Here is a 24506-nt window from a genome sequence, read left to right on the forward strand (position 1 = left end):
GGACAAGTTGTATTTATAATAGCGCCATTTAATTTAAACTATTTGGATAACAGTCTTTCCAAGTCTCTTTCCAGATCAAACTAAAAGACATTCTGAAGTGGAGCAATGTGTCTCCAGCCTAGAGAACGGCCTACAGGAGCGCTCTGCACAAGTGGAGGACCGAGACCACCAAATCAAAGATCTCACTTCTAAACTTGATAACTTGGAAAATCGCAGCCTTCAAAAAAAAAATTGGGGATCAGAGGTGTGTCTGAGGAGGTGAAAGATTTGCTTCACTTCACCACTCTCTACAGTGGTATCCCTGCCAGATCTTTCCTCTGTGCTAAAAATGGATCAGGTGCACAGAATTGTCCTCGAGTGTACAGATTCCAACTCCAGACCACGTCCAGTCATCTTCAAACTCCTGAACTTTCATGAAAAGTTGAAAATACTGGAGGCATATAGAAAACTGTCATCCTTGGAATACAAGGCTGCACTCTTAATTTTTCAAGGCTGCAAACGTTGCTGCAAAACATGAGCACAACATTTGTTTCCAGCTGCAGTACCCGGCTCATCTCCGGGTCCTTATCAACAACAAGGCCCAGATTTCTGATGACCCTGAGTAGGATATGGCAGAGCTACAGTATTCCTCCAGAGCTTCCTCTTCATGTATCTGGACTGCCTGAGTGTCCGTTAATATGACTGTACTTATGTTTTGACTTTTGCTCTTTGCCTTTAACATTGTTTGCAGGTTATAGGTGTCGAAGGCTGAATAAGTATCCATTGTATAATTGTGTCACAACCAGACATCTGAGAAGCTCTGACAGATGCCTTTCAGAACCTCCTCCTTGAGCTTTCTTTGTGTTGGTTTTCAGTTCCTCATCTCGTTAGCCTCTCTCAGCTGTCTTGTAGTTGGACTGATTGCATCCCTTTAAATTCCTCCCCATAATGCATTAGTGTGCGGCTTATACAACTTCCTGGAGTGTGCGTGCATGCTGATCCTATTTCCCAGTCTTCTACAAGATAAGTGTTACATTCATTTGTGATTTTATGTTTGCTGGATCCCAGGTGACCCTGACTCCCTCCGTGTCTAGTGTAGGGAGCCGGTGGTCGTGTCCCCTCACTATTGTAGGGTGTTCAGGTGTTATACAGTCGAGGTACGAGGATATGCGATCATCTACCATTGGGATCTTCGCATAAGCTGAGCAGTCAGGGAGAGTGCCAGGTCTTATGCAGGGGTCTCCCTTTTGTTCCTTAGTTTTGGATCCAGTGAGTCATATATTCATTTTGTATTGTCTTGTTTCCTGTACACCTACCGTGACAAATTGTCCCTTTTGAAAATTATTTGCCTGGTTTCTCTAGTGCAAGACCAAACTACAAACACCACACATGTAGTACAAAAATCATCTTTATTGTGTCGTATCCAAAAGGATATACAATACATAAATATAGAGAATAATAAGTAAAAAAATAGTGCAGATCAATGCTGTGAGCATGATAGCCCCACCGAGCTCTAGGTCCGCATGTATTAGTCTCTCTCACTTAAATTAGTAATACAAAGATATGAGCTGAGTCACTCACCAACACCAGTGCCATGTTAACTAAGGCTACTTTCACACTAGCCTTTTTTGCGGATCCGTCATGTCCGTTACAATAATACAACTGCATGCATCCGTCATGAACGGATCCGGTTGTTTTATGTCTTCTATAGCCATGACGGATCCGTCTTGAAAACAATTGAAAGTCAATAGGGGAGGGATCAGCTTTCTATTGTGCCAGATTGTGTCAGAGATCCGTTTGGCTCCGCTTCCGTCAGACGTACAGCAAAAGGCTGCAGGCAGCCTCCAGAGCGGAATGGTGACTGAACGGAGGCAAACTGATGCATTCTGAGCGGATCCTTTTCCATTCAGAATGCATTAGGGCAAAACTGATCCATTTTGGACCGTTTGTGAGAGCCCTAAACGGATCTCACAAACGGAAAGCCAAAAACGCCAGTGTGAAAGTAGCCTAACAAACAAAAACAAGCCCTGTTTAGACTAGGCAGAATTATTACACTGTGCCGCAGTCTCCTATTAGATAAACTAGCACTATTAATGCTTTAGCGCAGCCTTGTTGGGAGTGATGGGGGATGCTTGATATTGAATGGATACGTCCACCCTCTCATCATGTGATTGCTGTGCAGGCCCTTCCTAATCACATGACAGCCCATGTGACGGTGATGTCACGGGCTTCTGATCATGTGACGGGTGATAGAAGTTGAACTTCTAGTTTATTTATAAACTGCTGACATATTGTTGTGAGTCCCCGGAGGCCAACAAAACGCGTTGGAAAAGTTATCTTTATCCATACCAGGGCCCTTGTGGTTGTTTCCATTCCCTCAACTGATGTGGCGTAGGGACAAGAAGGGACATCTAAGGAGTTAGGAGTGACACAAGGGGGTCGCCCTTTTGAGGGTGAGCATTTTTACCCCCTGTGTAGGGATAGATAGAGTAATTGTATGTTATTTAGATAAATAAAGTCACGGTGTAGCCAGAACATATGTCCGGCCTTTCTTTACTCACGGTTGTACCAATTGAGTTAATTTACCACTGAATGGAGCATAGTAGGCATAGATTCAATTTTCTTCAGGAGCTTTCAGGCTTTTTGAAGAGAAGTAGGGTCCATGGTGAAGTCAGGTCTCTTGTCCCTGCTTGTCCCTTCACTACCCCTATCTACAAGGGTCGAACGGGGTGACCCCACATCTCGGTGGGTAAGCCTTCAATGCCCCCTCTCTAGCCCTATCAATTGTGCCCAACTTGTTACTTGGATCCCCAATTTAGATAGACTGGTTTTTCAAGGGACCTAAATTAGCTAGGCTAAACAGACAATACTGTGCCGAAATCCACTGGCCACCTCAGATGGAAAATGATGTGCCTGGAGGAACCTGAAGAAGGACCAAAAACTGATCTTTAAGCCCTCAGGCAAAGGGGGGAACCTGGTGGTTTTAGATCATGAGGTATATCTAAAGATGTGTCATTCTATATTAAAGGACAGGGACTGTTATAAGATCCTAGCTGAGCGCCAAGCTACGTAAATTTGCTCCTGGGCTGGTGGGAGGACCAAATAGTCTTCCAGCTGATCCGGGACGGCTCTTACTGGGAGTAGTCAAAGTGCTGGGTGGGTGACTATCCCCACGTTTCAGGCTGGGTTTTGTCAGGCCTATAAAAAGCAGCCAGCAGTGTCAGGTGTGGGGAATTATCTCTCTCTGACTTTGGAGCTCTGGAAATCTCTGTACCGGGATCTGAGCCTTGTGCCAGGCTGGAGGCCTGAATCCGGGAGGACTGCTCTGTTCTGAGCTATGGCGGTCGGGTGTGGATTAACACCCAGGACAAAAGGTGACTGTTTTGTTTTTGAGCTATCTGGGTGTGAACTAACACCAATACTGCAAATGAACTGTCATACTGTGTACTTGCAACAAGTGTGAATAAACACTGACGTTTTTGAGTTATAAACTGGTCTTTGCCTCTATACTGCGTCCGCTTGTCCTGACTACCAGAGCGAGTCCCCATAATTGGTGGAGGATGCGGGCAAGAGCAGTGAGGTTGGCATGAATGCGGATATTTTTGGGTTCTGGATTTTTTTAGGCACGGTTGTATGTAGTACATTAAACCAGCTGTATTACAACCAGTGCCCCACGACAAAATTGAGGCTGTTGTGAAGGCCCTCATGGAGGCTAATCTGCAGCAGCGAAAGGCAAACTTGCATCAACGCGAGACTAATAAGCACCAGCAGGAGACCAACCAGTTGCTGTTACAACACGTGATGGCTTTGCAGACAGCAGAAGCAACCCCGAGCATCCACGATGCCCGGAAAGCAGTCCGTGCTGCGATTCCTAAGATGACCCCTGCAGATGACATCGAAACCTACCTGACAATGTACGAGAAAGTGGCCATCAGGGAGAAGCTACCCTGAGATCAGTGGGCTGAGGTCGTCGCTCCATTCCTGGCATCCAATTCCCAGCAGGCTTATTTCGACTTGCCGGACGATCAAACGGCCGACTACCAAAAAGTAAAGGGTGATATTTTGACAAGACTGGGGGTGAATGTGTTGGTCTGGGCCCAGCGGGTACATCAGTGGCGGTTTAAGCCGGCTGAGCCTGAGAGACCGCATTATTATGACTTACTCCACCTCTTGCAAAAGTGGCTACAGCCTGATGTGCTGAGTGCCACGGCTATGCTGGATAGACTATTGGCTAAAATGTTCTGGAGGGCTCTACCACCCCCTCTCCAGCACTGTATCGGACAGCTGTCTCCTGGCAATGCCCTAGAAATGGTGGACCTGGTGTAGCACTACGAGGCTACTAAGACTGTTACAGGTGGTTCTTTCATGGAAACATAAAATGTGTCGGCAGATAAGAACCATTTGGCCCATCTAGTCTGCCCAATATACTGAATCCTATGAATAGCCCCTGGCCCTATCTTATATGAAGGATGGCCTTATGCCTATCCCATGCATGCTTAAACTTCTTCACTGTATTTGCAGCAACCACTTCTGCAGGAAGGCTATTCCATGCATCCACTACTTTCTCAGTAAAGTAATACTTCCTGATATTACTTTTAAACCTATAGAAACATAGAAAAAGGAAGGAAGGCCGTCAAACCCTGTAAATCTCCATCCCCGACCCGGCGACTTGTACCAACCAAACCCACCCGAGATGTACCCACTACGGACCTGGCTCCGATAGCCTGGCCAAGTTAGAGCTGACTGTCCACATCAGGTGGAACCCATGGATACTAACTATGGCTACCATCAGTTGTTATATGCCAGAAAGCTGTGTGCAGCAGGTACCCCAGAAACTCTAAACCACTTGTGCCAGGTGGAAGTAGGACACTCCAGCGGAGGCTCCTGCTGGACTCAGGGAGTCTGGCATCAATAGTAAGGGCTCCACTGGTACGGTCAGTGGAGTAAACTGGCCAGAAAGTCGGGGTAATGTGCATGCATGGAGACTTAAAAGACTATCCCACCACCCTGGTGTCTCTAACCACAGGGGCCGGCAGGTGGACTCAAATTTACACTATGAACTTATAATAGGGAGAGACTTCCCGGGCTTCTCGGCAGAGTGACTGCTACCCATGAGACAGGGGTAACCCCAGCAGAGTGGCCTTGCTCCAGGGGGAGGTCAGAACCCTGGAAACCCGAGGCCAAAGGGCCAGCGGTAATGGTGACCGCCACTTCAGTGGAAAAGGGGGAGATGTAGAGGACTTGCCGCCGGGGCCTGAGCTGGCAGACCTCAATGTCTCCGGGGATAATTTTGGTACTGCACAAAACCGAGACCCAACCCTGTCCCGAGCTTGGGGAAATGTATTAATAGTAAATGGTGAACCATAACAACCGGGGGCTGAGTAGGTGTTTCCCTGTTTTGTGGTTCATCAGGTTATGTTGTATTGGGTAAACCAACTGCGGGGTGAACATATTGAACAGTTGGTGGTGCCCCAGGCTTATTGCAAACTTGTGTTAGAGTTATCCCACCAACATGTTCTAGGGGGGCATCTGGGAATGCAGAAAACACAGGACCGGATACTACAATGGTTTTACTGGCCCAGTGTGTTTAGAGAGGTGAGCGAATTCTGTAAGTCTTGCCCGACCTGCCAGACAACTAGCCCCCAGCACCTTTTCCGCAGTCCCTTGGTACCTCTCCCGATCATCGAGGTACCATTTGAGCGAATTGTGATGGACCTCGTATGGCCCAGTACCGAAGTCCGCTAGAGGACACCAACACATCCTGGTCATCCTAGATTACGCCACTCGGTACCCGGAGGCGGTGCCACTGCAACATACATCGGTTAAACTGATAGCTAAGGAGGTAATGGAGATATTCTCCCGAGTGGGGCTACGTAAAGAGGTTCTGACTGACCCTTTTATGCCCAAGGTCATGAGGGAGCTCTGTAAGTTGCTGCATATCAAACAGTTACGGACGTCCGTTTACCATCCGCAGACGGACTGTCTGGTTGAACGGTTTAATAAAACATTAAAAACCATGTTAAAAAGGGTGGTGTCTAAAGATAGGAAGGACTGGGACCTTATTCTGCCCTATCTTATGTTTGCTGTGCGAGAGGTGCCCCAGGCCTCTACTGGGTTCTCGCCCTTCGAATTGCTATATCGCATACATCCTCGCGGTTTGTTGGACATAGCCAAAGAGGCGTGGGAACAGCAACCAACTCTGCATAAAAGTGTCCTAGAGTACATTACCAAGAAGCAACAGCGGATAGAGACCGTTTTGCCTCTTGTCAGGGAGTATATGGAGGCAGCTCAGCGAGCCCAGAGTTGGATCTATAATGGGCAGGCTTGGGTCCGGATCTTTAACCCGAGGTTTTGGTCCTGGTCCTGGTGCTGACCATGGACAGTAATTTCCTGGCTAGGTGGCAGGGGTCCTACGAGATACTTGAAAAAATTGGAGAGGTAAACTACAAGGTACACCAGTCAGAGAGGCGAAAGCAGGTGTACCATGTGAATTTACTCAAACCGTGGAAAGATAAGGAAACCTGTACAGGTTTTCTAGGGGGTGAGGTTTTGGCCCCTCTAAAGTAGGGGAAGTGGCTGCCACAGTAAGAATGGCTGACAGCCTCCACTCTAAACAGGCTCAGGAGGCCAGGGAGTTTATTAGCCGGAACACTAATGTGTTCTCTGACCTCCCTGGACGCACTTCCACAATTCAGCATGACATTGTCACTGAGCCTCAGACGAAAGTCTGACTAAAACCATACCGGGTACCTGAGGCTCGGTGACAAGTCATCTTGGAGGAAGTGCAGATGATGCTAAGGCTAGATGTCATTGAGGAGTCTAAAAGAGAGTGGGCTAGTCCGATAGTGCTAATACCCAAGCCAGACGGGACACTTCTGTTTTGTAACGATTTCCAAAAATTAAAAGAGATCTCTAAGTTCAATGCATATCCCATGCCCCGAGTCAATGAGCTAATTGAAAGGTTAGGACAAGCCAGATATTTCTCAGTTTTGGACCTCACGGAAGGGTATTGGCAGGTGCCCTTAACGGAGGCTGCTAAAGAGAAAACTGCCTTCATCACATGACTTTCTCCCTTCAGCTTACACTCCGACAGCACAGTGCTGCTGTCTTAAAGTGAGCTGTTCAAAAGGACATGCCCCTAATCCGGTTAGACCACGCCTCCTCCCACGCTTTAGCCGGCTGAAATTGAAAAAAAGAAGTAAAAAATCAACTTCTAGGTCCCGCTAAGCCACTCCCATATCTGGTTAGGCCACGCCCCTCCCACTCCTGAGTTGACAGGGATTGAAAAAATGAAGGTAAAAATCAACTTCTGTCAGCTGCAGAGGTGGGAGGGAGGGTGACTTTCTCCCTGCAGCTCACACTCAGACAGTACAGTGCTGCTGTCTTAGAGTGAGCTGTTCAAAAGGATATGCCCCCAATCCAGTTAGGCTACACCCGTCCCACTCCTCACTCATGAAATTGAATAAATGAAGTTAAAAATCCACTTCTAGGTTGTGCTAAGCCACGCCCTGATCTTATTAGGCCACGCCCCTCCACTCCTCAGTCAACAGGGATTGAAAAAATGAAAGTAAAAATCTACTTCTGTCAGCTGCAGGGGTGGGAGGGAGTGTGACTTTCTCCCTGCAGCTCCCACTCAGACAGTACAGTGCTGCTGTCTTAGAGTGAGCTGTTCAAAAGGACCCGCCCTCGATCCAGTAAAGGCCACTGTTAAGGGGCCGGGCCCCTGTGGAGGTCACTGTCAAGGGGGTGGTATGCTGGGAAAGTCACTGTTAAAGGAGAAGGCTGCTTTAAATGTCAAAGTTAAGGGGGTGGGCTGCTGTGGAGGTCCAATTTTAAGGGATAGGGAACTGGGGGGGGGGCAGTGTTAAGGGATGTGGTGCTGTAGATGTCACTAGTTATATATAATACAAAAGGATCCATAAATGAGAGTGTTGGGGACATCGGGTAGGAAATTACCCACTAGAGTGATCTAGAAGGGATGATCCTGAGTCACTAATGAATGTTGATATGGAGACATCCTGGATACCATATTTTGGCCATTTAATTGAGATAAGAACCCCTCTGATGGTGGTGTTTTGACTCCTGGGTCCCCTTCTGTGGCTTATGTTGCTGCCCTCCACTTCTAGGCACTCCTAATATCGTTATATAATGACCTATCAAAAAGGCACACCATTTTCCATCTGAGGTGGCCAGTGGATTTAGGCACAGTATTGTCTGTTTAGCAGAGCTAATTCAAGGTCCCTTGAAAAAACTGTATATCCTAGGCACTGGAGAAACGCGTCGGGACGTCTGTCTAAATTGGGGATCCAAATAACAGGTTAGGCACAATTGATAGGGCTAGAGAAAGGGGCATTGAGGGCTTAGCCACCGAGAAGTGAGGTCGCCCCTTTCGGGGCGGGTGCTCCGCTTGTAGATAGGGGTAGTGAAGGGACAAGCAAGGACAGGAGACCTGACTTCACCATGGACCCCACTTCCCTTCAAAAAGCCTGAAAGCCGTTGAAGAAAATTGAATCTATGCCTACTATGCTCCATTCAGTGGTGAATTAACTCGATTGGTACAACCGTGAGTAAAGAAAGGCCGGACATATGTTCTGGCTACACCGTGACTTTATTTATCTTAATAACATATGTAGAGCATGACATGTAACTATAGTGCTATTGATGTGGTGGTTTATGGTTTATTTCAGACAGAATTTAATAAAAGGTATATTTTATTGAGGGGTAACTTTTTTCCTGTGATAGTATTTGAAACCTCTAACCATCCTACACAGTCCAGCAGCACGATGTGTGACAGTATCGTTCCTGTTGGGGAGCACTGGCCGCTGAGCTGAATGATGGAGCGGGGAGAGAACGGCTTCCTGCTTCACCATTACAGTCAGCTGAAGGTGGGACATACCTATGCCGTAGTGATGGACGAACATCTGCCGGAACCACAAGTTCGCGGCGGGTCCCATTCATTTTAATGGCAGGCGAACCTGAAAAACCTTCAGCTCATATTTGCAGCCAAGAAATAATTACTAGAAGTGCACAAATAGTCCCACAGTGACATACCAGATGTATTATTAGAATTTGCGATCTCCATTCATTATTTTTTTTCAATGTGAAATATCGGCAATGTAATTTTCGCGTACGCACAGGCGCAAACCAGTTATAATTATTTTTTCCAATACTGTTTATCACTGTGTGTAGCAGAGGGAACGCAGCAGAACCGCAAACAAATGCTGCAGTACCCAAATACACTATATAGAAAGTATATTGGTATATAACACCCCGCTTATATCAGTTTTTTTGGGGGGGGGGCGACTGGTATATCACACTAGTAGAAATTATTTTTTCTAATTGCGTTTGTCCCTCTATATACCTGCAGTATCGCAGCAGAACCGGACACAACTGCCGCACAATACAAATGCACTATAATATGCTTTTTATGTTAGAAAGTATATTATAAGTACAAACCGGATTCCAAAAAAGTTGGGACACTATACAAATCGTGAATAAAAACTGAATGCAATGATGTGGAGGTGCCAACTTCTAATATTTTAATATTTCTAATATTTTAATATTCTAATATTTTATTCAGAATAGAACATAAATCACGGAACAAAAGTTTAAACTGAGAAAATGTACCATTTTAAGGGAAAAATATGTTGAATCAGAATTTCATGGTGTCAACAAATCCCCAAAAAGTTGGGACAAAGCCATTTTCACCACTGTGTGGCATCTCCCCTTCTTCTTACAACACTCAACAGACGTCTGGGGACCGAGGAGACCAGTTTCTCAAGTTTAGAAATAGGAATGCTCTCCCATTCTTGTCTAATACAGGTCTCTAACTGTTCAATCGTCTTGGGCCTTCTTTGTTGCACCTTCCTCTTTATGATGCGCCAAATGTTCTCTATAGGTGAAAGATCTGGACTGCAGACCGGCCATTTCAGTGCCCGGATCCTTCTCCTACGCAGCCATGATGTTGTGACTGATGCAGAATGTGGTCTGGCATTATCTTGTTGAAAAATGCAGGGTCTTCCCTGAAAGAGATGACGTCTGGATGGGAGCATATGTTGTTCTAGAACCTGAATATATTTTTCTGCATTGATGGTGCCTTTCCAGACATGCAAGCTGCCCATGCCACACGCACTCATGCAACCCCATACCATCAGAGATGCAGGCTTCTGAACTGAGCGTTGATAACAACTTGGGTTGTCCTTGTCCTCTTTGGTCCAGATGACATGGTGTCCCAGATTTCCAAAAAGAACTTCGAATCGTGACTCGTCTGACCACAGAACAGTCTTCCATTTTGCCATCTGGCCCAGTGAAAACGCCTGAGCTTGTGGATCTTGCTTAGAAATGGCTTCTTCTTTGCACTGTAGAGTTTCAGCTGGCAACGGCGGATGGCACGGTGGATTGTGTTCACTGACAATGGTTTCTGGAAGTATTCCTGAGCCCATTCTGTGATTTCCTTTACAGTAGCATTCCTGTTTGTGGTGCAGTGTCGTTTAAGGGCCCGGAGATCACGGGCATCCAGTATGGTTTTAAGGCCTTGCCCCTTACGCACAGAGATTGTTCCAGATTCTCTGAATCTTCGGATGATGTTATGCACAGTTGATGATGATAGATGCAAAGTCTTTGCAATGTTTTGCTGGGTAACACCTTTCTGATATTGCTCCACTATCTTTCTGCGCAACATTGTGGGAATTGGTGATCCTCTACCCATCTTGGCTTCGGAGAGACACTGCCACTCTGAGAAGCTCTTTTTATACCCAATCATGTTGCCAATTGACCTAATTAGTGTTAATTGGTCTTCCAGCTCTTCGTTATGCTCAAATTTACTTTTTCCAGCCTCTTATTGCTACTTGTCCCAACTTTTTTGGGATTTGTTGACACCGTGAAAATTTGAATCAACGTATTTTTCCTTTAAAATGATACATTTACTCGGATTAAACGTTTGATCCGTCATCTACGTTCTATTACAAATAAAATATTGACATTTGCCATCTCCACATCATTGCATTCAGTTTTTATTCACAATTTGTTTAGTGTCCCAACTTTTTTGGAATCCGGTTTGTATATCACACCTATCGATAGCACACCTATACCAGTCCTTAAAAGGACTTTTGTGGCCCTATTAGCTAGCATTTGGTGTCCCTAACAGCCTGTCCCTGCTCCACACAGCAACCTCTCCCTACACTGACAAAAGACTGAATGTAAAATGGCGGCCAGATCGGGTCTATTTATAAGGTAGGGGGTGTGTCCATGTGCTGAAACGTCTCAATTGGCCGTCCTGTACCACCTGATGGATCTGTCATGGGTCAAAGTTCTTCACAATGTAAAAGAATATGGCGGGCGCGAATATCGCCATATGTTTGCATGTTTAGCGAATCGCGAACGAGCAAAGTTCGCCGCAAACCGACCACCGGGTGAACCGCGAGGCCATCACTACCCCTGCCGTTCTGGGACTGCAGGACAGCCACCGAAATCTGGGACTGTCCTGCCAAATCCAGGATGGTTGGGATGTTTGCTAACATTCCTAATCTGTCAAAATAAGCTTAATCCAAGAACACAGCAACATACCTCCCAACTTTTTGGACGGTCAAGGAGGGACACTTATGGTTCATTCTGTGAAAGATCAATTTTTCCGGCATATCTATGCGCCTCAATAGTTCTTTGTCACAAAATGGCACAAAAATAATCTGTATATAGAAATTTCTAAAATCCCAGCTGCAACAAATAATTAAATAATATACAAAGAGGAACCAGACAAACACTTTCTGGGTAAATATTGTAAATGTAATAATGCAAATCTATACCTCAGATCAAAAAGAGGGACAGAGGGACTTCGGTCAAAAAGAGGGACACTTGGGAGATCTGCAGCAATAGAGACAGATGATGGTAGAGACAGATGATGGCGGTGGGAAAGGGGGACGCTGAGTTTTAAGTACCAAACTAGACCACATCCTTTAAGAGTTAAAATGGGAGAGACTCCTATTAAATAAATAGATGTTTGAGACCGGGAAGAGCCGAATCTTGTTGCTGAGATGAACCAAATGATCGGGCTCACTAAAAAGGAAGTGTAAAAGCCTCACTCCCTCCGACATACAGTCCCATGAAAAAAACACCCCTTCAGCCCCCTCCAGTTGTCCCAAATAAAACACTTTCCTCGAAATCCATCCCTTTACCATACAGTCCCATGTGTAAACCTTCACTTTTTTCTCTTCACCTGAATAAACACATAAAGCACAGTCCTATAATGGTCGTGTGTGATGTAGCTGATCACATGACTGTGACATCATCAAAGGTCCTACAACCACTAGCATGTAAATGATCACGTGACTGTGACATCATCAAAGGTCCTATAGCTACTAACATGTAACTGATCACATGAATGTGATGTCATCAAAGGTCCTACAGCCTCTAGGCTTTATAGGTGTGGTGCGTGTCGCTTCCAGCAAGGTTGACGGAGGGTTAACATCATATTCCTTACCTGGCTGACGAAGACAGAGAGGACATGGCTGCGAGGATATTAGACCTCACCCTGGAGATCATCTCCTTGATAACTGGAGAGGTGAGAGTTTCACATGACATTTCTCTTATCTCTAGTAATAAACCAGGGAAATGTCTGGAAAGGTGAAGGATTCTTAGAATCTCTGTAGTGATCGGCGTCTCCCCATATACAGGATTACACAGTAGTGAAGAAGTCGTCTGGTGAGTGTGTGACACCCCGTGTGTCAGGAGGACGGAGCAGGACCCAGAGCCCCATCACCGAGCCTCCACCTCATTCCCTGATACATGAGCAGAAGATCCTAGAACTTACCACCAGGATCACTGAGCTGCTGAGCGGAGAGGTGAGCGCTGCTGGGAATGCTGGGACATTATACAATAATGCCAAGGGAGGGATCTGGTAATGACTGTGTCCTTGTGTTGTCAGGTTCCTATAAGGTGTCAGGATGTCACTGTCTATTTCTCCATGGAGGAGTGGGAGTATTTAGAAGAACACAAGGATCTGTACAAGGATGTCCTGATGGAGAATCACCAGTCCCTCACATCACCAGGTAAGAGGAGACCTTCCATGACTGTAGAGGAGAGAACAGTTTTGAGAGTCCCCTTGATTCACCTTGTTGTAGACATAAGGTACCACCCAAAGAGCACACATATTGTGTATAAATATATTCAAGTACCGTCCCGAGCTATCACGTGACGTCTACAAACAATAAACTGAAAGCAAGTTTGCACTCTATGGATACAATAATTATGTAGTCCAAATGGGACGTTAGATATACACATGTAGATTTTAGCTCTGGTGCCCAGACAACAGAATATGTGTGCACCCGGGTGGTTTCTACTAAGACTGGCATGTGAGACAATGGTCTTTAGTTTATGACCTCTATAGTGTATCGGTAAGGAATAAATAGATGTCAATAGATAATTTTGGATAGAACCTAGTCTTTGAGACCATGTGGATTGGGAATAGTTAAAACGATCATCCAGAATTTTGCATAATTAGTTTTTGTCTGTAGACCCTTCACATGTCGAGGAGCTCATTCCTTCAGTGTCCTTAATGGAGAAAAACAAAATGTCCTCATCATGAATTTGTGTAAAATGTGCAGAGACAGTTTTCTTCTTCCATATTTAGGACGTCAGAGAGATGTCGTCTTTTATACGTATTTTTAAACTCCCCATTGTGTATCCTACATGTTGCAGGTTGTGTGCTGAGCTGGTGATTAGCTCCATGACCACGGGATGTTGCAGTTATTGTATTGTTTTCTGTCATTAAACATAGATTTAACCCCTTAAGGACCCTGGGATTTTCCATTTTTGTGTTTTCGTTTTTTCACTCCCCGTCTTCCCATAGTCCTAACTTTTTTATTTTTCCGTTCACATATCCTAATGAGGGCTTATTTTTTGCGGGACAAGTTGTACTTTCTAATGGCACCATTTATGGTTGCATACCATGTAGTAGGGTGCGGGAAAAATATTCCAAATGGGGTAGAATTGAAAAACAAAAATGCAATTCTAATAAAGGCTTTTATTTTTATTTTTTTACACTGTACACTATGCGGTAAAATTGACCTGGTATCTTCATTCTCCAGGTCAGTACGGTTCCAATAATACCACACTTGTGTAATTTTTCTTGCGTTTTAATACTGAAAAAAAAATCTAACTGAGGAAAAAAATTCTTTTTTCATAACCATATTCTAACCCCTATAACTTTTTTGTAGCTGTGTGTATGGGGCTGTGTGAGGGCTCTTTTTTTACGGGACGATCTGTTCTTTTTATTGATACCAATTTTAAGTGTGTGCGACTTTTTGATCACTTTTTATTTAAAAAAAAATTATTGGGTAGTTTAAGTGACAAAAAATGGCAAATTGGCTGTTTCTATTTTTTTTCCCCCGCTATGCCATTTGCCATATGCCATTAATATTGTTATATTTTAATAGTATGTGCATGGGCGATGCCCATTATGTTTATTTTTTTTATTGGTTAAGCATTTTTATTTTAAGGAAAGGGGGGTGATTTTAACTTTTTTATATTTGTAAAAACTTTTTTTAAACTTTTTTAAGTCTTCTTGGGTGACAATACCTGGCAATTATTCGATTGCCCTTAGTATTCAGTGATGGCTAAATAGCCATCATTGAAGACTTCATTTGCACTATATCAATACAAAGCTGCCATCTAGTGGCCTGTATTGATATATACATCCAATTGACTCTGAAGCCTGCTTGAGGCTTTGGTCAATTAGCACAAGGTAACAGGCCCCCCGATCTCAGCCAGGGAACGCTGTTACCGGAAGCTTGCGACTTCCGGTTCCGGTCTGCGCAGATGCCGTGGTCACATTTGACCGCGGAATCTGAAAGGTAAGATGTATGCGATCAGCCTTATGGCTGATCGCATACATGTGCCACGGGTCTCTGCTATTTAAAATTACAGAGACCCCACGGCTAAGGAGCCCGCTGCACGTGCGAGCGGGCTCCATGTTTAGGGATCGGACCCATGACATACAGCTTCGCCATGGGTCCTTAAAGGGTTAAAGGGAATGTGTCCTCAAAAACTAAATTTTATATTAAAGGGAACCTGTCACCATGAAGTGGGATTCATCATAACCTTTAGTTTATTAATAAAAATCTCTGCTCTTTCTGAGCTCAGCGGCCAAGTGGGATGGCAGCCTTTCCTGTATAAGTGTGTATATATAGATAGCTGTCAATCATTGATAGGACCGCCCACTTGACTATTCAGTTAAGAAAGAGAGCAGAAATTTTAATTATTAAAATTCAAGTTACATTGAAACATTTCCCATCGGATGACACTAGTGGAACATGAAAACAGAACACCAGGAAAACTGATATTGACAAAGAGTAAACTGCTGGTGGTGCTTGATATCACAATCTAAGGGGCCTATTGGGTTTTTTCCCCTTGTAGAGTCAATGGTCAGCCAACCCCTGGGAGGGATGTCCACCAATTCTAAGCAGCCTAGACTCTAAAATTCACCCCCGGCTGTAAGAATAGGTTTGATCTCTCTCTGTATTCAGGCTACCATGCAGCCTTTGCTCCCACTCATATCTATTATATACTGTACCATTTTTGTGGACTTTCTTGAATGTTTTTAAACTGTTGTATGGTCTGGATAGAATCTCTACAAGGGTTTATATTCTGGGACTTCTACAGAGAAAGATCTTATGAACAGTATGGGAAAAAAATACTAAGACTAGCGCTTAATATACTGGTCTAAGTGCAAAGTCCGCTAGCATAAAACCAACCATAATTCTTACATTTTGCCCCCCCCCCCCATTGTGTTTTCTATAGTCTTTCATCCTTTTATTTATTTTTTACCAGTGTATATGATTTAATTACTGAAATTGTACACTATCTGGTTTTCTTACATCTCCTACATCCTCTGTTTCCTGGCTTGCTATTGTCTCAATAAAGCTTTAATGCTTAACAAGAAAAATGGTAAATTAGGTTGTCTGGGAAAATAAGAACTTTTGTTTTGTTTTCCAGGTGAAGACGGGATGAGCGACTCCCATCAACATCTGCATTTATCTCCTTATCATGAAGCAGAAGATAACAATATCACACAAGCTAATTCAATTACTCCTAATGTACCCTCAGTCCTTCATAGCGGAGATCTATCCACTGATACCATTTCTCACACTAAACCTTCATCTAATCAATCACTGATTGGCAAACAAATAACTGGACATAAATGGGAGGAAATATTTTCATATGGGAAACTGTTTAAAAAGAAATCTAATCTTTCTTTGCATGAGAGAAATCACAGAGATAAAGGGTCATATTCATGCTCAGAATGTGGAAAATCATTTACAAGGAAATTCAATCTACTTGGACATCAGATAATTCACACAGGAGAGAAGCCGTATTCATGTTCGGAATGTGGGAAATGTTTTAGTCGGAAAGCAGATTTCGATAGACATCATAGAACTCACACTGGAGAGAAACCTTTTCTATGTTCAGAATGTGGGAAAAGTTTTATTCAAAAATCTGATTTTGATAGACATCAGAGAACTCACACAGGGGAGAAGCCATATTCATGCTCAGAATGTGGGAAATGTTTTAGTCAGAACTCGCATCTTGTGGAACATCTACGAGTCCACACAAGAGAGAAGCCATTTTCATGTTCTGAATGTGGAACACGTTTTAGCCATAAATCAGCTATGCTGCATCATCAGCGAACTCACAAAAGAGAGAAGACATTTCTATGCTCAGAATGTGGAGCATGTTTTGCAGATAACATAGCTCTTCACGATCATCAAATTTCACAATATGGAAAAAGTTTTAGTCAAAAATCAGATCTTGATAGGCATCAGAGAACTCGCACAGGGGAGAAACCATTTTCGTGTTCTGAATGTGAGAAGTGTTTTAGTCGGAAATCATCTCTTGTGGAACATCTAAGAATTCACACAGGAGAGAAGCCATTTTCATGCTCAGAATGTGGGAAATGTTTTAGTCAAAAACTGTATTTTGATATACACCAGAGAACTCACACAGGGGAGAAGCCGTTTTCATGCTCAGAATGTGGCAAATGTTTTAGTCTAAAATTATATCTTGTTAGACATCAGAGAACTCACACAGGGCAGAAGCCATTTTCATGTTCTGAATGTGAGAAGTGTTTTAGTCGGAAATCATCTCTTGTGGAACATCTAAGAGTTCACACAGGAGTGAAGCCGTTTATATGTTCAGAGTGTGGGAAGTGTTTTAGTCAAAAATTATATCTTCATAGACATCAGAAAACTCACACAAAGGAGAAGCCATTTTCATGCTCAGAATGTGGAAAATGTTTCATTCAAAAATCAGATCTTGATAGACATCAGAGAACTCACACAGGAGATAACCCATTTTTATGTCCTGAATGTGGGAAAAGTTTTAGCCAGAAATCAAATCTTGTGGAACATCTAAGAATTCACACAGGAGAGAAGCCGTTTTCATGCTCAGAATGTGGAACATGTTTTACCCATAAATCAGCTCTGCTTCATCATCGGAGAATTCACACAGGAGAGAAGCCATTTCTATGTTCAGAATGTGGGAAATGTTTTAGTAAAAAATCCGGTCTTGATAGACATCAAAAAACTCACAAAGGAGAGAAACCATTGTAATGTTCAGATTGTAAGAAATGTGGCAGGTGTGGAGCTTCAGGTCCCTTTCCCACGCATGATCTGGATTGTATCAGGATCTGTTCAGGAAAAAACTGATGGTTTTGACCGCACATTCAGTCAGTTTTGTCTATGATTGTGTTGAGTGTTTCAGTTTTATTTCACACGGATCAGTTTTTAATGCGTTTTTCACACACATAAAAAAAACCCTGAAGAATAACAATCTATATCTCCTAGCAATCATCAGTGAAAAATGCGTTGCATCTGGATGCAAAGCCCCCTTCACTTCTATGGGGCTAGGGCTGCATGAAAGAAAATGCTGAATACAGAACATGCTGAGATTTTCAGGTATCGCAGAGATGATGTGTGAAAAACAACGCTCATGTACACCGGCGACCTATAGAAAATGAATGGGTCAGGATTCATGCATTGCACCTGCACGCAAAACTCGCTCGTGTGGCGTCATTGTGGGAACAGCGGCCTAACGGGGGGCTGCACACGATACGGATTATGTGCATATTTCTGCTTGGATTTCGTGCAGAAAAACCGCAGTGTAATGCAGCACCAGCAAAGTGAAGGAGATTTGACCAATCTCATGGTTGCTTAGTTTTTTTCTTAGGAGCGGAAATTGACTTGTTGAGCGGATTTTGAAACCTGCAGCAGGTTAATTTTTTGTGCCATTCCGCACCTTCTGTAGAGTGGTTTTCCCCCTAGACTCTGATGGAGACTCCGCACCAAAAACTGCATTCCAAACTGCACAAAGAATGCACCAAAGCTGTAATAAATAGGGCAGACTTATGTGTGGTTTTTGGTGCAGATTTCTTGTGGATTTTCTGATGTATGCATAACACTATATTACACAAACCTTATACACTATACTATGCAATATAACAAATAATATGAGTCACACGTCCTCTGATCAACTTATCTGTACCAGCCGCATCTTACTTCTAAGGCTGGGTTCACACCTGAGCGTTTTACAGCGCGTTCCTACGCGCTGTAAAACGCACAACAGGCAAGAACCAATGATTCCCTATGGGAATGGTTCTCACCTGGGCGTTTTACAGCGCGTACGATCGCGCTGTAAAACGCCCGACGCTCAAACAAGTGCTTGAGCTTTTTTTTGGGCGTTTGTCGCGCGTTCCCGCACATAGATATTCGGGAACGCGCGACAATGTGTGCACGCCTGTCTCTGTATGCGCGATTGTAAACGCCCGTACAATCGCGCATACAGAGCGCTCGTTTCAGAACGCTCAGGTCTGAACCCAGCCTAAAGGATCCTTGTTGATGACACGGTCAGTTGATTAGTCACACTCATAGACCAACAGTAGACATTTTGGGGGTCATTTATTAAGACTGGTCTTGATCCCCCTGCGCTGGCGGTGGATGTGCTAAAGTTATGTAGAGGCGCAGGCTTCTACATAACTTTGGGGCTTGGTGCTGCTACGCCAAATCCCTTGCTGGTGTTGGTTAAGATAATTTTTGATGCCATAAACTGGCGTGGTAAATGGTGAATGACGCAGACCGGCCGGCCCTGTTCTCCGCCCCCTCGGAAAAGTTGCAAATTCGGCCGCAAAACCCCTTTACCACAAAATGTGGTGTGATACAAATAATAAATGCCCCTCCTATGTATGCATCATAGTAGGAACATATCCAGAACATAGGGGGTAACTATTACATCAGTTGGGGTCCCCATTGAGCAAGAGAACGAGAGCCTCATACACTGCAGGGCCCCCAAAATGAACAAGGCTGCAGAATGGTTCGGGGCGTGCCAGAAATAGCCGACAACAGTTCTCAGCTACCTCCAGTATTGCAGTGTATAGTTAACTCTTTAATCACTAAGCCAATTTCCATGTTTTGGAAAATATACTCTTTTTGGGGGGGGAAGGAGGGATTGAAATTGAAAAAGAAAATGCAATATTTTTGTGTTTATAGCATTGATTGTGCACTAGAAATGACATGACTACCGGCTTATTTATTGGTATGATTTAGTTTTCATTATGTTTTACTACTTTAAAAAAAGAAATCCTTTAAAAAAAATGATTTGCTTCGTCATTTACTAACAACCATAACTTTTTATATTTCAGTCTACAGAGCTGTTTGAGAGCATGATATTTGTGGGGCGAGCTGTAGTTTTTATTGGTACCATTTTGGGGCACATGTGGCCTTTTGATCACTTTTTATTAAACTTTTTGGGGGATTGAGGTGACCAAAGATCTGCATTTACAGTGGTCAGCTCGGGAGGAGGTGATGCTGCTGCTGCTCTTGGAGCAGTCTCAAAAGCTGTGAGACGAGGGCCAACTTGGGTGGTTGTAATGGAGGCGGCAGTAATATTGTGACTGTCGCTGGTGGTGGCTCTGTGTGGGTAACTCCCATGTGGGAATTTTTCTCTAGGGGGCCAGCTGGCAAAACCATCACAGTGTGCAAGCTCTGCAGGCAGAAAAAAAAGATGTCTGTTGAAGTACAAATGTACTCAGAATTGAGAAAGCTCGTTGGAAGAACGAGTGAAACGTTTTCAAGAAATCTACAGTACGTCCAGTTGCCTTAATTTATTCTTTACAGCTATACCATGACCTGGATAAATGAGAACCTTCACAGACAAGTACAAATGTAGAAACTAGAGTTTTCCTTCTGCACATGAGGTGGAATCACCTGTTCACGTGGAAAAATTGAACTGGCCAGCAATGTGAACAAGACTGTCCACCTTATTCCTGTCATCATTCTAGTAGCCAGGCCACCTCCACAAGTGGTACAGTGTTGTGGCCCTCTTCATTGTCAACATCATCAGCTAATGCTTATTCTGCTCCATCTATTTCTCCTCATCTTCTACTCCATCGAAAGTCATCCATAACAGAATGTGTGTGCAGGAAACAACAATACTCGCCCAGTAATCCACTTGTGTGCCACTGGACTCCTCCCAGCTGGACAGATTTGTGCCAATGCAGTCGCTACTGCACCTCTTAGTTGACTCCACTACTTTTAAGCACCCGATGGCGTGGGATCCTTGTCATGTACTCTCACATGGCAGGGAAGTGGACCGCTCATTGGAATTGTTGCTGTATGACAATAAGACACTTCGTCTTTCAATGCAGACTGGGACAATGTTTTGCGAGGTAAGGGCAACGCTGCACTGCAGCAATGAGGTCACCTCCATGGTTGTGCTGGTGTGATTCAGCTTTTGGGGGATTTGAGGAGACTCTCTTCTCTGGCCAAACTTGCAAAGGGAAGCATACATACCTGTTCTGCACCTCTGGGTCCTGGCTCTGCCGCCCAGCCACCACTGCCTCGCTCAGATCCCCCACTGTCAACATCCACTTTGATACCACTGCAGTCAATGACTGGCCACAGCGGTGACCTGGCTACCTTGTGTCACATGACGAATTGACATGACATAAAGTGTGTGTGGGGGGGGGGGGAGTCACTGCTGCAGCTAGTCATTGGCTGCAGTGACGTCAATGCGAATATTGACACAGCAGTGGCCGGGTATATGTGATACAGTGGTCTGGCTTTAATAAGAGCCTGCTTCAGCGAGCCAGACATACAGGAGTATGCTGAATATCAGGATCCAAAGTTGCCCTACTGCTGACACTGAGGCAGGCGAATTGAAAGGAAGGCCAATCATTCTGGCTGTACAGTTTTTTATGTGAACATCACCCATCAAGGATGGTAGTGGACTGCTGCATGCAGCTGGCTGGACTGTTTGATTTCACCCTAAAGTGTACCTCCAATTACAGTTTTTTTTGCTATTTAATTACTATTCTCAGGCTGAACAACTTTCCCTATCTACCTGTTACCAGCTGTTCCCCCATTGTACCATCAACCAGAAGGTTTCTATTTGTTCAATCAGTACTCATCATCAAGTACACCTAAAAGTTTAGATACCAGCCTAAAAGTTAGGGCTTGTTCACACGACCGTGCCATTTTTTGCAGTCTGCAAAAAAACGGATACCACCCGTGTGTCTTCCGCAATTTGCAGAACGGAACAGGAGGTCCATTATAGAAATGCCTATTCTTGTCCGCGAAACGGACAAAAACAGGACTTTTTACAGGGCCACGGAACGGAGAAACGGATGCGGACAGCACACAGAGTGCTAGACATGTTTGAGTGTGTGTCTGTGCAGCTGGCAAAGCCAAGGAGGGGGAATATGTTACCTGTATGTGGGTGAAAAGTCCACTAGAAGAAACAAGGTGGGATGGGGCTCCTGTGTTTTCCAAGGAGTTACCCCCAGTCTATGTCATCTGCACAATCTTCATTATGTTGTGCTCCTCTCTCTGCAGTCCACAGCAGCTCAATCCTTCTGGTCCCAAGGGTAGGATGGCCTTCATGGATAGCAGCTTCTAGGCATAGCTCATACCGTTAAGGCCCCATTCAGACGACCGTATGGCTGTCATGCCTGTGTTGCGGACCACGGGCACCAGCCACGTGAACTCCATGCTGCGTTGTGGACCCATGGACTTGAACAGGTCCGCAATCCGCAACATACGGCAAGAGGTAGAATGTGTCCTATCTTTTGCAGTGTGGAGGCACAGATCAGAAGTTCACTTAAACAGACAGAAGCCCTTCGGTGGGCAAAAGATATTACCTACCTTTTGCTGTATGTTGCAGATCGCGGACCCGTTCAAGTCAATGGGTCCACAACGCAGCACAGAGTTCACGCAGCCTGTGACCGTGTTTTGTGCAACATGGGCATGGCGGCCATATGGTCATCTGCATGGGGCCTAACCCTTAGCACCCAACAAAGGTCTGCGCGGCACAGTGAACAGAACAGACATTGGGGTTAGATGCCTGGTACATGACGCTGTATTTTATACAACCATTACACTGTTGGCTTGGTCTCCTGCTCTCTGTGAAGTCCATGCTCTTATGTTACTACCTCAGCCACATGACGAGGGCATCAACATGAATATTAAGAATAAAAATATTGTCCAGAGTCCACTGTTTTTTGGTGCTACAGGATCTATAGCAGTAGGCCACCTTCACCACAAACAAGTTCAGGTATTTAGATCTGCGCTGCCGATATCCCGAACCAGAAATCCAAAGCAGCTGGGAAGAACAAGTTCCTCATCTCCACACGAGCACACGGACGATCACTGCAAGCTGGCCACGTTGCCTCTCTCTCTCTCCTGGTTTCCTCCTCCTTTAATCCCTCTCAGAAACAAACCAGACAAGATCCCTTGAAAATTTGCAGGGACTGACTCAAAATATTAGGAATAGTCCACACCAATTGATGACTGTTGGGAACTCTGCCATTCTACTGGGCAGACGGGCTACCTCACTGTCTCGCAGAAATTTTAATTACATAAACATGCTTACCAACATTGCAGTTGGTAAATTACAGACAAGTAGGTCTCATCCCTGGGAACATCCCAAAACCTACTTGCACTGTCCATTTACAGGCAGACCTTACCCCAACCTGTTTTCAGACCCGAGACAAGCCAAATTTGCAGGGACTGTTTCTGAAAATTCAGGACTGATGGCAACTATGCATAAATCTTACAAAACCGTATGATTTTCTATTTTATAAACAAATAATAAAAAAAAAACATACATCCCCTTTAAGGTGTAAGAGGTGTATTTCACACTTGGACATTCATGGCCTATCCATAGTATGTAAATTGTTAATACCCCTTTAAGTGCAACCATGTATTAACAAACCCCCTTTAGTGTCATATTATCTTCACAGATTGATATGAAGACATGGCCATATAGATCTTGACTAGGTTATGTAGCGTGGGTTTATTTCAAGTGTTCATCAGTACAATGTTTAATCCTCATTTGGATTTTCCAGTACAGCAGTCTTGTATTGAGGTCACGACTTCATGCAATATGTCTTCTCTATTTTCTCTTGTAACCTAAAATACAAGCGTACAAACAGTAAATCAATAAACTTCAAAGTAAATCTCAATATAATATATAATTATAATACAATAATTACATAACCAATTAAACGCCAAACATACAGTGGTGTATGAAAGTTTGTGAACCCTTCAAAATGTTATGTATTTCTGCATAAAGTTGACCTAAGGGTACTTTCACACTTGCGTTGTTGGATTCCGTCAGGCAGTTCCGTCGCTGGAACACTTGGGGCCGTATCCGGCATTAATGCATTTCAATGGAAAATAATGCCGGATCCGGCAATCCGGCAAGTGTTCTGGAATTTTGGACGGAGAAAATACTGCAGCATGCTGCAGTATTTTCTCCGTCCAAAAACCGTACAGTGACTGAACTGAAGACATCCTGATTGCTCTCCATTCAGAATGCATTCAGGTTTTTTTTTCGGTATTGAGCCCCTAGGATGGAACTCAATACCGGAAAAGTTTAACGCAAGTGTGAAAGTGCCCTAAACGACATCAGATTTTCACACGTCCTACAGGTAGATGGAGATAACCACATCAAACAAATGAGTCAAACCTTAGATTTGCCCATTTATTTATTGAGGAACATGATCCAATATCACACGTCTGTGAGAGTCAAAAGTATGTGAACCTCTAGGATTATGTCACATCTGTGACAGGTCCCAGAAGGTCTGAAAGATTATCTACCCATTAGTGATCTGACAGCCTCTTTCGGTTTCACTTTGTCTGTGTGTTGCTGGTATGTCCACATCTCCTGTTCAGGTGTGGATCTTGTGACCTTTAACTCGCCCTATTTAGTCTTACTTTTCCCATCACTCCTTGCTTGGGATAGCTTCATTTGGTCTTGGAAGAGCTGGAGTGTGGTTCGTGTTGAAGTCCTGTTCATCCTTCATCCTCTGAAGTTAAGTGTTCCGCTTGTTGTGTTTTGTATTACCCCCCCGGTTGTTTACTAGGCCTCAGTGAGACGCTAGTTCCTTCACCAGGGAAGGAACAGGTGGTCCCTGCCCTGTCATTATCTTTAGGGCATCTGAGGGTCACCTGGGTTTTCTAGGTTCCCGTGTATGGGTATCTCTA

General features: G+C 44.2%; 2 protein-coding genes across 2 annotated transcripts in view; one reads left to right on the top strand and one right to left on the bottom strand.

Moving 5' to 3' along the window:
• The first annotated feature begins 12778 nt into the window (after positions 1 to 12778).
• LOC122934774 (gastrula zinc finger protein XlCGF26.1-like) lies at positions 12779 to 18633 on the top strand. The gene is made up of 3 exons (XM_044290471.1): positions 12779 to 12815; positions 12899 to 13022; positions 15967 to 18633. Exons 2-3 carry the CDS (start codon positions 12938 to 12940, stop codon positions 17577 to 17579), a joined length of 1698 nt encoding a protein of 565 aa, XP_044146406.1. The 5' UTR covers positions 12779 to 12815; positions 12899 to 12937; the 3' UTR covers positions 17580 to 18633.
• Positions 18634 to 23170: 4537 nt separating this feature from the next.
• The window catches only part of NTPCR (nucleoside-triphosphatase, cancer-related), a 28243-nt gene continuing 26907 nt past the window's right edge, over positions 23171 to 24506 (bottom strand). Inside the window, exon 5 of the mRNA XM_044290532.1 lies at positions 23171 to 23429. Within this exon, the coding sequence (XP_044146467.1) occupies positions 23349 to 23429 (81 nt within the window). The 3' untranslated portion in view covers positions 23171 to 23348. The remainder of the gene's footprint in view (positions 23430 to 24506) is intronic.

Source organism: Bufo gargarizans, chromosome 4, assembly GCF_014858855.1.
Source record: "Bufo gargarizans isolate SCDJY-AF-19 chromosome 4, ASM1485885v1, whole genome shotgun sequence".
Taxonomy (NCBI): Eukaryota; Metazoa; Chordata; class Amphibia; order Anura; family Bufonidae; genus Bufo; species Bufo gargarizans.

Coding starts and splice junctions, on each gene's coding strand:
- LOC122934774 (XM_044290471.1), top strand. CDS start 12,938: ATGGAGGAGTGGGAGTATTTAGAAGAACACAAGGATCTGTACAAGGAT. Junction 13,023..15,966: donor CCAGTCCCTCACATCACCAG/GTAAGAGGAGAC, acceptor TTTGTTTTCCAG/GTGAAGACGGGATGAGCGAC.